This window comes from Lissotriton vulgaris, chromosome 5 (genome assembly GCF_964263255.1).
Source record: "Lissotriton vulgaris chromosome 5, aLisVul1.2, whole genome shotgun sequence".
NCBI lineage: Eukaryota > Metazoa > Chordata > Amphibia > Caudata > Salamandridae > Lissotriton > Lissotriton vulgaris.
Window position 1 is genome coordinate 759640643 of NC_141693.1, and position 12892 is coordinate 759653534.

At 47.2% G+C, this 12892-nt stretch overlaps 1 protein-coding gene across 1 annotated transcript in view; it reads right to left on the bottom strand.

Annotated features, from left to right (window-relative positions):
* LOC147711519 (guanylin-like) overlaps positions 1-4873 on the bottom strand; it is a 54024-nt gene extending 49151 nt beyond the window's left edge. Inside the window, exon 1 of the mRNA XM_086920204.1 lies at positions 4745-4873. Within this exon, the coding sequence (XP_086776330.1) occupies positions 4745-4816 (72 nt within the window). The 5' untranslated portion in view covers positions 4817-4873. The remainder of the gene's footprint in view (positions 1-4744) is intronic.
* Positions 4874-12892: the final 8019 nt, after the last annotated feature.

The window sequence follows — 12892 nt, forward strand, 5'->3', positions numbered from 1 at the left end:
ATTCTATTCTACTAGCCAGGCAGTGTTTTCAGTTCAGTGCCACCGCGGGAATCCCCCTTTGCCTGTGAACGTCGGAATTACTTCCAATTGGGCAGAAATGTGAATATTAGATGTAGTAGGAGTTAGACTGTGCAGAAAATAAACGTCATTCTTTAAGCGCCATGCTGGGCCCTCAACAAGTCACAAAAGCAGCAATTCGGCATGCCTCCAAGATAGTCCCTTATTTGGATTTCTCCAAAGTGATTGGCCACATGAATGTTGTAGGCGATATTAATTAGGCCAATCGTACAACTAGAGTAACAATGCACAATTTATTTATTTTATAGAGCATCATGGGTAGTAGAGCACGTTTTATTGTAACCGGCCTACCTCAGACATAGTGTGAGTACCTCAGACATGGTGTGAGGATCTTAGGCATGGTGTGAGAATCTCAGGCATGTGGTGGGTATCTCAGGCATGGGCATTGTGTGAGAGTATCTCAGATATGTGGTGAGTATCTCAGGCATGATGTGAGTATCTCAGGCATGGTGTGAGTATCTCAGGCATGTGGTGGGTATCTCAGGCATGGGCATGGTGTGAGAGTATCTCAGGTATGTTGTGAGTATCTCAGGCATGATGTGAGTATCTCAGGCATGGTGTGAGTATCTCAGGCATGGGCATGGTTTGAGTATCTCAGGTATGGTGTGAGTATCTCAGGTACGGTATGAGTATCTCTTGTATGGTGTGAGTATCTCAGGCACGGTGTTGTACAAAACTAGTATTGTGCCAGGGGATCTGGTTGAAAACAAAATGTGATGTGGAGGTGGGTATGAGACACAGAAATAGGATGTTATTTTTTGGCATGTGTGTTATTTATCTCATACGTTTAATATTTGAGGCACTGGGGCATAAATAAAAGTGCTCCGCATCACGTGCATTTTGGTTAAGTGGCAAGGACTCTGGAATCAATGAGAACAGTTACGGCCTGATGCACAATTCCCAAGGAAGAAAACTCAGACATTTGTCCCCATAAGATCACATGAATGTTTCGATCAAATAGATTACTTTTCAAGGACTCATAAAATATAACAGAATTACTCCTAACACTTTATCAGTTTTCAAGGTCTACACACATATGTACACCGAGTGAAGAACTTATCAAATATTTTCATATTCAAATTTGCATCTTTTACCGTATCTTTTTATTTCTTTGTGGAGAAAATATTTTAACCCTGTTTCCAATTAAGTTTGGAACTGTTCGCCATGAAACAACATTTGCTATTATGAAAATTTCAACATGATGGCAGAAATTAGATATTTTCCAGTGCCTTTTGTGAGTTAAATAGAATTTTTGCACCTTGATTGAACCCATATGAACAAAAATGTTTGAAACCAGGCCTTTAGAAACTAAGGGGATAAGTACAAGAAAATGCCGGAGCACAATTCTACGCCCAATGTGGCAACGCCGGGCTCCGACATTTTCAAAATGCAGGGATACGCCGTATTGACAAACATACATTACATACCTGTGTTCCCCTAGCTCTGGCACTAAAAATGCAACCTAGCGCCAGCACAGTCACCCTGCTGCCATGTTGCAAGGGTGACTGTGCTACACAGGTGATTTTCTACGTGCAGGAAGGGACACCTTCTTGCACATGAACAAATAAAGTCGATTTGCTCTTTCTATGTGTGCTGCAGAATGCAGCACACATAGAAAGATCAAATTTGAGGAGAAATCAATAATTTCTCCTCGTATCGCCATTCTTAGACCAGGTATTCCCTGTCTTTATTTTTTAGCGCTGCCCCAGCCTTGTAAATCAGGGGCAGCGTAAAAAATACAATGGGTGTTGCAGTGGACCGCCCACAGCAACACACATTGCACGCCCCTTTCATGCTAAGTTGTGCATGAAAAGGGGCTTATTTACAAGGCAGTGTTAACACCTTCCCAGCTAGGCACCTTCCCCCGCTGTGCTGGGGGGAGGGGGCATGCACAGCGCCCTGTGCTCATGACGAGCTCAGCTCGTCATGCAGCACAGTGCTCGTGTGCTCATGACCACACCTGTTCCATTAGAACGCCTGTTATTATATATGGGGTAACCCAAAGAAAGTCCTAGGACCTGGGTATCAAGTGTTGCAGATATGGTGGTCCTAGACATAGAATTCCACACACAATTATTTCAAAAAAAATTTTTCAGTTATTTTTCATATGCGAAATTAATCCTGAAATGAAAGAAAAACACAATAGCCCAAAAATACACAAGTGTCCAGTCTACACACAACAAAAGATTTGTTCAAACGTTTTAAAAGTAGAGGAGAGAACTCTACTGTTTAGTCTCAATAAAAATCTCCTCATAAGACAGTACACAAATATACAATATATACAGTTCGGAACAGAAGGGGTTACCAAAAGAGAGTAAGGTGCATAGAGTGAGAAGTTTTATGTGCTCGTGTGAAAGAAAGAAAGGACCAAGCGGTCAGGGGATAGTGAATAGTATAGTCGTCTTAGAATCCAAGGCTGAGAAAGTCGTTGGTTTTGATTTTGGACAGAGCCTGCCCTCAAAAATTAGTTTGCAAAGGAAATGTCAATCTTATTGTCTTTGCAGCGGTCACTTCGCTCAGGAAGTTTTTTGTCTTCAGAGAGGGTGAGTGGGCAGGGGCATAGAAGATGCAGGCTCACTGTGGGGAAAAATGTTGACGTTTCGACCCAAGGATAGGAAGGGCAGTTTGTATCCTCATAGGCGGGTCTTCATCAGGACGGGAAGGTGAAGGGAAGGAGCGTAGTTACATTGCATTCATGTAACCCCAGAAGTGTAGGCGGACACCCTTTAGTGGTGTGCCATTTTGCCAACAGGTCAATTCGGTGAGAGAAAGCCGTTCAAACGTGCTCTCGAGTACCTCGCTATTTCGGCGAAAGATGATGGTTGGATATTCAGTCAAACAGTATACACGCTGTGTCTCCTCCGTAGAACTGTGCGGCCTATCAATAAGGCTCTGTCTGTAGGCGACTAGGGTGGCCCCTGCCCACTCACCCTCTCTGAAGACAAAAAACTTCCTGAGCGAAGTGACCGCTGCAAAGACAATAAGATTGACATTTCCTTTGCAAACTAATTTTTGAGGGCAGGCTCTGTCCAAAATCAAAACCAACGACTTTCTCAGCCTTGGATTCTAAGACGACTATACTATTCACTATCCCCTGACCGCTTGGTCCTTTCTTTCTTTCACACGAGCACATAAAACTTCTCACTCTATGCACCTTACTCTCTTTTGGTAACCCCTTCTGTTCCGAACTGTATATATTGTATATTTGTGTACTGTCTTATGAGGAGATTTTTATTGAGAATAAACAGTAGAGTTCTCTCCTCTACTTTTAAAACGTTTGAACAAATCTTTTGTTGTGTGTAGACTGGACACTTGTGTATTTTTGGGCTATTGTGTTTTTCTTTCATTTCAGGATTAATTTCGCATATGAAAAATAACTGAAAAAATATTTTTTAAATAATTGTGTGTGGAATTCTATGTCTAGGACCACCATATCTGCAACCATTAGAACGCCCAGCACAGCAGGGGAATTAGCCCCGCGTGTGAGCGTTCTAACGGTCATGACGAGCTCAGCTCGTCATTAGCAAACGAGCACCGTGGCTCATGACGAGCTGAGCATCGAAGGAGTTAAGCCCCATGGAAAGTGGTTTAACTCCTCTTTACAGTTATGGAGAAGGGCACATCACCATCTGAACGTCGCTAAACATTCTTGTGGTGATATCCCCTTGTACATATGCCCCTATATGTCCTCCTAATGCTATAGATCACACATATTAATCTATACACCACACAGTCCTAGCCAACCGTTCACAAGGCATTTTAGGTTCAGAATCAGCGCAATACAGCAACTATGGGCATGCACAATTGAACAAAATGAACTGAAATGAAAAAAAAATGAATACAATGGAACAAACATATGATGCAATTGTTTACGTGTCATAGAACTGGGAATTTGAGAGAGGAGGTACCTTAATCAACGAGTCTTAACTAAAGACCACAATAAAAGTGGCTTTGTAACAATGGAGTGGTTCTACCGTACCTAGTAGTACAGCACGGTGTTACAGAACCATTCTGAGTTTTGCAGCTGGAAAGGCCAACAAGCGATATTGCTGACAATTTCTGCATAATTTTCTGTAGTCTGGGCCCTTTTCCAGGCATGTATTCTGCCAACTTTAAGCAACTGAATATGTACCAAGAAATGCTGGGCCGCTTATAATCCTCTTTCTAGCAGCACGTAACGTGTGACTGCAAGTTGTGAGCACAGTCACTCCTTTTTGGGGACCGGAAATTATTTTCACGGTTGACCCTGAGCGAAAGAGAGAAAAGCGAAAAAAATTGAAAAAGAAGAGTTAAGAGAAACACAGGACAAGAGAGACAAAGAGAAAGTAGGGATTGTAATATAACCTGAGAGGGAGAGTTAAAAAAACAGGAACTGCAGGGAGATGGAAGAATGAGGCATGTGGTGGAATCAAAACTAAGCAGCAGCGGCTTTCAGCAACTCTGGCATCCTGCAAAGCTCCCAGCGGGCTCCTAGGAAAAACACTTGGGGGCAGATTTACAAGTCCCTTGCGCCAATTTTTCGTCATTATTAACATGGGGAAAATGACGCAAAAGTGGCGCAAGGGGCTTGTAAATCTGCCCCTTGGACCCTAGAATTACTTCTATTTTTTACAAATAAACAGCGCATGCAGCGCAGTTTGTACGCTTTGGAAAGACAGACACCTACCTTGACGTTAACACTGCTGCAAATGTTTGTTAACAGCAGAAAAATGGCGGCCGAGGTCACAAAAGTCGTCATGCTGGTCGGAGTTAGTTAGAGTCTGCAATCTTTGCCTGCTTCGACTTGACTTTACCCAGAAGCTGGGGCTTAGGGTTTGCTTTTAAAGACTCTTGGGGGTTATTAAACAGCGTTTCGTCATTAATTGCTGCTTGATCCCCAATCAAAAGCCTGTAGGATGTGAAGATCTACAGAGACACTAGTACAGAGACTTCTTTGTGTGTCCAGGCATCAAACATTGTTGCGTTTGTTGATCCTGTTCTTTGTAGTACTGCATTGGAATATTCTCCATCTGTCAGGAAAATCAAATACCAGCTTGATTACACACTCAACTGCACGTAGCTGCAAAATTATGTCTTAAAGTTCAACATAATTTATATGGGTACATAAAAAATGCAAAGTACATTTTATTACTCTTCCAAAGAAGAGGATCATATTCTTTACAGGGGCAAATAGAAATTAGAACAAACAAACAATTTGACATCAGGTGCGACAAAGGGCATTTGATCTTCAATGGACCCACGCGCGCTTGTGTAGGCTCTTTCACTAGTAAGCAGAACAAATTCTGGGAAAGCAAATGGCTGGTTATTTGTTTGAGGGGCAAGCTTCCTATTTAGTTTTTGGTTTATTTATGTCAAAATGTACCACGCCTTTCATCCAAAGCATCTCATCTTTGGGACTGTTTGCTGTTTGTTTGACTATAATATCATACTGTCCTGTATTGTAATGCATTTTGTTCTATCTTCCTGTTAGACCTGATATCCTTGGCGTGGTTTCCCCCTAATTTTTTGCCTTGAATCCTCCTCTTTTTGCTGACTTTGTTTTTGCTGGACTTAGGATTCTGCACCCTTTCCAACTGCTAACTTGTGCTACCATGCTTGTGCTCTTTGTTTAAAACATGGTAGCATTAGCTTATACCTACATCTGCTTAGGGCTTTTAAATGCTACTAGTGGGCCTGCAGCCCTGATTGTGGTATCCACTTAAGCAGTCCTTTAAATATGTCTCAGGCCTGCCATTGCAGAGCTGGTATGTGCAGTTTTAATCTGTCAGGTCTTGGAAAAATAATTATTTTGTCAGGCCCAAATCTTCCCTTTTAATATTTTTTAGTCACCCCTGATGTAAGCACAGGACATCCATAAGGACAGGGAGCAGTGTCCTTAAACGTTGGACATGTACCTTTATGTTTGGCACGTCTTGGCCATGAAAATCTCTCAAATTCGTTATTCACTACTGCAAGGCCTCTCTTCCCTATAGGATAACATTATAGTTGCCTTATTATGTTTTTTAAGTGTAATTTTGAAATGGGAAGAGATGACTGGTACATGTTTGGTGTTTCTGGAGTCTTAATCTAAAATCCTAACCTATGGTGAAGTCAGATTTTAAATTACAATTCTGAAGATGCCACTTTTAGAAAGTTAGCATGTTCTTGCCTTAGCCATTTTGGGACTGCAGCCTGCCTCTTGTCAACTTGACTGGGTGTCGTTGGCAGGTGGACTTTATATATTCCTCCTAGACAGCCACACACAATGGGAGCTTAGGTATGACTGGATGGGGGATCACTGGTAAGATGGGAGGGATTTGCTGTGCCCAGTCTTGCGTACACCTGAATAGGCTCTTTCCTGTCTCGACACAAAGGGCTGCATACCCTCTTGAGTCAGGGCAGGGAAGACAGGATATCTTGGCACCTGGGCACTTCAAAGGCATGCCTCTAGAAGTGTCCCCCCACTCCAAAGGCACAACTGTGTATACAAGAAGGACCCCAGACATCACCATTTCAGTGTACTTCTGGACCTGTGGATACTCTGCTAGGAAGAATGACATATGTGCTGCTAAAAGCTTGGACTGCCACTCTGCTGGACTGCCTTGCTGTGCTGACCTGCTGCCTGCTGCCCTCGTGCCTGGGGAAGAAGAACTGGACCCGCAACCCATCTTGAACCTGGGACCCCAGAGCGACTCAGAGGGCTAGTGTTCCATTTGTATGCCTCAAAGCTCTGTTGTTTGTGTTACTTAAAAGGGCTGTAATATATGCAGGCACCAGGTGTTGAAAAAAGGTGAAAAAACATTAAGGAAGTACTATTGTGGGAGATTGTATAAATACAAGGGCAAACAAAAGAGATGTAGTTTAGTGGTGGGTTCGCTTAAAACATGTGGGTAGGCTAAAATACAACACACCAAAGTGAAGGATCATAAATGGACTCACCTAATTGTTTCAAAGGACAGTACGATAACAGGCTGGTTTCTATAGCCATACAGAGATCGGAGCAAAACAGCAACCCTGACTTATCTGAAAAAACAACCCATTTTACTAGGGTATCATACCCATATGCATGTGGTACTGAACAAAAATAGAAAAGTTCTGCCATACAGTGGACGCAGAGCAGTACTTACTAGGAGTTGCAAGCAGACGCTGAAATTCGGAAAGGCTCTCTGCTTTCTCATGCATGAGCCATCTAAAAATATACTGGCGGCTTAATGCGTGCATGCTATTGTAGGGGTGGAGCTTAATACGGGTTTGTGTAGGGAATGGATTGGGATTCAGGAGGAGCACAATGCTGAGTTACAAACTTTATTTGACAAAAAATACTTAATAGTTAAATGGAAAAATACGGTATTGATTGAGAAACAGTAATTGTACAACGTTTTGAGAGAAGAAAGGCCATAGTGAAAATAAAAGAAATACCTTAATGAAAGTAAAAAAAATCGTCACTGGAGTGATGAAGGTATAATTGTCATTGTGATACCATTGTAATGAATGTACTTTATATCCATATCCATACAATTTAAATAGGTCCAAAAAGATCACTGCTTAATGAATATATGTAGTCTTGTTATTTTTCAGAGACATGCTGCCTGCCTCCAGTCTTCCACTGTGTTAAGTCCTTTATTGGCAGATAATTGTCCAATTGGATAAAAAGTCCAATTTATCCATCCACTGTAACCTTTTTGACAACAGACTTGACTTGTCCTCACAACTGGCGCTAAGTTTGACTTGTTCGATGACCTGCCAACATATGGATTCTTCTATATGTAGATATACCCGTGAGTTTTGTTGCCTGAAATGTGCCAAGATTTACCGCTGTAATTGTGTATTTTATTATCAGAGGGGTGGGGTGATTGCTTGACTGTGAGTGTTAATTTTAACAAAGGGTCATATTATACAATGTGTGGCATGAATATTCTAAATAATAACAGATAACTACCAACATGGGCCTAATGAGGAGTACGCTATTACTATGACAGCCAACCCCTCCTCCCAGAGGAGATTAAGAAGGTAATAACTACCAGCTGATACATCACAAACTTAGAAAATACCACCTACAATTAAAATGTGCTCTTTCTGGTTACTGATGGTGGGAAATTTTTTCAGTGGTACTGATTTCATTATTGACCACTGTCATTACATGAAAGAGGGCATCAAGGGACCTTAGATCCACTGTGTATAATTTCCTTATTCAAGTCTTCCTTGCGATGAGTGGCCATCACCTGGGATGCATAGGGGCTCGGCTTTGCAGCAATTTGCCTGACACCTTGCATTCAGAATGTAACTTTCATTTAGGCCTGAGCTTACCTCTTTTTTCTGACACTTTCCATACAGACCACTGTCTTGAGACTCCTATCATTGAAGAAAGTCACTATACAAACATGAGTAGTCATTCATTCACTAAAGAATACATATCTGCAATTATCTGAAATTATTAAATGAACAAGGTACTTTGCTTCTTTGGTGTTTCCCATAGCAGGCTTGATCACCAACCAAAACACATCTCCCTGATAGGAATTGAGTTGTGCCGGCAACAATCATGTATGCTCAACTTTTCACTCAAGATATTGGACATTTTTGTTGAATTAAGTCCCAAGCAGAGCATCTCTGGATGCAAATCAGTAAGTAATTCGTGCAGTCAAGTTTCTGCAAGGGGCATAAGATCAGTGGAAACTTTTTCTGTGGCCTCAGGTATACATAGGGGCTGCTGCCTTTAGATGAGTCTAACACAATATGGTGGAAAGATATTTGTTGAACGTAGTTCAAAACATTGTTGTCAATTTGAGCAGTAAAACTGACCTCCTGGGTGTGGCTTGAGGCGTCAAGATGGCGGTCGCACTCTAAGAGTGCTCCGGACCCCCTCCATCATCCGCCTCGCATTCGCCCGCTTACAGCTGCCATCATGTCTCTGCATCTACCTCCGGTGACTCCCCACCCAGCCTGCTGTACCCCGATTTCCTTTGGGAGCTGATCAGTGCCTCTGCAGTCTCCGCTGAGCCCCTCTCCCTCTGAGGCCCTGAATGCTCAAAATGGCGGCCCCTTCCCGGGCCCTGAAGTCTCTGCCCTGATGGTCCGGCGCTCTCCTCGCCCCACTGCCTGTAACTCACCTGGCGGTGGACGGCTGATTCAGTGACGGGCTGACTCGCCCCAGAGCCCGGGGCTGCTGTGGAGAGCTCCCCCAGGCTGGCGGGTTCCGAAGATGGTGAGGGCGCTCCCTGGGGGTGGCAGAGGTGCCCTGGAGCGAGGAAAGGTGCACTTGCCCCCCCCGTGGTAGTGGCGGCCGCGTGAGGCAACAACACGGCCCCCAGCTGCACTGCTGCTGCCGGAGAGGTGGTGAGAGATGGCAGGGCCGGACTGATTTGGCGGGCTGACCTGTGCTGAAGGAGAGGTTGCGGTGAGTAGGAGTGGAGCCGCTGTGGCATGGCTGGACTGATCTGATGCAGGAGTGCCCGGCGCCAACCAGACGTGTGGGCTGAGTGCGGGTCCTACCTGGTCGCGGCTGAACTGTTGCGCGGGGGCCTCCCTGTGGAGTGCGCTGAGAGCGGGGGTTCAGCCCTGTGCCGCCTTCCCCGGACCCTGCCCCAGACCGCCGAGGCCGTACACGTGTGCTCCCATGGGGTGGCCGAGAGGCTTGAGATTAGTTGCGGTGCCCTGGGTCAGGGAGGTCATTGTGCAGGAGGCTGCCGGACGTCTGCTCCTTCAACCTGGTTTGAGAGGAACTACACCAGGAGGCCACATCCCCTTCTTGGCTTCTGTTGACTTTTGCGCCCTCTGCCATTTTGAGAGCGTGGAGCGGGGGCGCAGGGAGCAGTCATTGCAGTGGAGGCCCATTTCTTCTCATCGACTACGCAGCCGAGTACTATGCCGCGGTTCGGTGCAAGGGATAAGTCGGCCATCGTATCGGGTGGCGCCCCCCCTCCAAACCTTCCCCCCTGAGTGCCTGGAGCCTTGTTGCTGGTGGCCGATGGAAGTGGTCTGAGGACTGGGGTGTCATCGGTGCTGTCTGGGTGCGGTGCAGGGAAGGAGGGGTCGGCCACTACACTGGGAGGCGGGGACGCCGGCCGGGCCCCCGCTCTCTAGGTACATCCGAATGCCTTCCTCGGGACCATGGGTAGAACCTGCACCACTCAAACTCCCGCTCCCACAACCCAAACTAAAATGGAGCAGTACACTACCTTGGACCAGGATCCAGGTGGAAGACCTCCGGTCATGCCTGGAGTCGCAGGGGGGATCTTTCAACCATCCTACAGGCGATAAGTACGTCGCAAGCCTCTGTAGAGAGCAGGATCGGAGAGGTGCGGGTAGACGTGGCCCTAATTCGCCAGGCCCTCCGCAATGCCATGGCGTGCATCACGGAGGCCGAGTCTCGTATCTCCATGGTGAAGGATGACGTGGGCACGCTCAAATCACAGGTGGCCTGTCTTCAGATGCAGACCTCGGAGCTACACCATAGGGCCGAAGATGCCCAAAATAGGGCGCAAAGAAAACAACCTGCGCCTCCTGGGATTTCCGTAGGGAGTGGAGAAGGGTTGTACCGACACCCTTATAGAGACCTGGATCCGCTCCTGGATGCTTAAAGAGAACCTTTCCCTCTGGTTCGCGGTGGAGCGGGCCCGCCGCTCTCTCGCTCCCAAACCTCCGCCTGGGGTTCCTGCTCGTCCCATCATCCTCAGAATCTTCAATTTCTGGGACAGAGATGCTATACTGGGGGAGGCCAGAGAGCTGGGGCCGCTACACTTCCAGAACTCCAAAATTATGGTCTTTCCGGATTACTCCAGGGAGGTGCAGACTCAACGCCGATCCTATGACGAAGTTAAACAAAAACTCAGGGCGATGGGCCTTCGCTACGGCCTCCTCTTTCCGGCTCGGCTCAAGGTGATCTTCCAGGAAAAGACATTCTTCTTTGACACCCCCCAGGCCTGGTGGACCTGGCTCACAGAGGAGCTGCCCCTCTTGCCGGGGGCATCCCCTTCTGCTGCCCGAAGATCCCTGATGCAACCAAACCGGGACGCGTCCAAGTCCCAGCGGCACTGAACCGGGCCTCGGAGGCGGGGCGGCCGCTGGGGAGGGGGTTCCCATTCGCCGGAGGCGCAGTCCCAGTGCTCTCCGACCCAGACTCCGAATCAGGGATCCACCTCCCCTAACCTGACTTCTTCCTTGAGAAATTGGGCAGCATCCCTGGGCCCGGTGAAACTCTGCGACGGGCCATGTCAGACTCGTACTTGTCCGGGTGCCCTGTGATCCGTGGATCTGGTGGAGAGGAGGGAGTATGACCAACACCACATAGTGCAACTCACAATTCACCCTTCGGGACTCCCAGCAAAGTGACTGGTCCTGACCCCACAAGCCAGGGCCTTTCATCTGTTAGCATTTCATCCAAATACAACTCAGCCATGTCCTTACTTGTTTGGTGCCAACCATTTTAGATTAGCTTTTCACCTCTTTGTGGGGTAGTTGATGGTTGGGAATATTTCAGGGCGACAGATGCTCCTCTTCTGAAGTGTAGGGTGGGGGGAGTTGGGGGGGTGGGAGGGGGGTTAAGATCACTGTCTCAAAACAGTTTGTTATTTTTAGCCACCTACGGCCCGCTGTGTTTATTTCTCATTGGTAGCCGCATGTTCCCAGATGTTTCTGCAGTCGACAAGCACATCACTACTTCTTCTAACCTCATCTTTGGCCCCTGGTTCAGGTGGGTGTTTCCCTTAGATCAAACACGGACCCCCGCTTGCATCCGCACCCTCCATATGTCACCCCTCTAAATGTCTTCCATCCTCTCCACATCCTCTCCTGGAATGTAAATGGCCTCCTCGACCAAATCAAGCATACAGCTGTCCTCCGTGCTGCCCACCGCCACATGCCCGACATTCTGTTTCTCCAGGAAACGCATCTTTTGGGCTCACAATGCAATTTCCTAGCCTGTTACGGGTTTGACCGGGTCTGGCACTCCGGTTTTGCGTGGGGTTCCTGAGGGGTGGCCATTTTGCTCAGAAAAGGGCTTCCTTTTTCCCTGTCTAAAGCCGAGACTGACACGCAGGGTTCGTATGTGGCCATGTCGGGGACGATTGAGGGACACCCTCTGAACCTTCTGTGCACTTACGTTCTACCTGCGCTCCTGACGTCCACCCTTCGGCACCTCACACTGGTGGTTTCCTCCTTTCCACAGGGCCTCACTGTTGTTGGGGGTGACTTTAATGCCGTCTTGCAGTCCTCCCGTGACATGACGGGTGCCCTGTCGGCGCATCGTCTAGCCTCTGCAAAGAGCCTCTCGGCTGGTCATCGGCCGTGGCCCTCTGCGATGTATGGAGGGAATGGAACCCCCCCAAAAGAGAACAATACACCCACACATCGGCAGCTCATCATACCCACTCCTGGATAGACCTCATTCTAATGCCCGCCACGGACTACCAACTGGTGTCTGGGGCCGCTATATTGCCCAGGGAGATCTCAGATCACTTCCCCGTCTCCCTCCATATTGGAACCTCTGCTCCTGGCCCAGGGGCGACCTGCAAGACCCTGCGCTGGTGGAGTCCCTTGGGCAGGAATTGCGTCACTACTTCTCCACTAATATGGGCTCGGTCCCCTCACCAGGGACGTTGTGGGAGGCCAGCAAGGCAGTTGTTCGAGGTGTGGCCAGAGGATTGGTCCATGCGAAACGTATGGAGCAGGCCGCCCAGCTCGATCAGCTGGAGACTCAGGCAGTACAGTTGGAATGCGTCCAACTGACCAACTGTAGCGATGACTCCTCTAGACAACTAGCAATGGTCCATGATGAGATTCATCGGATCTCGTTGGAGTCCGCTAAAATGATCTGGCGCTCCTCGGTGGCACGTATTTA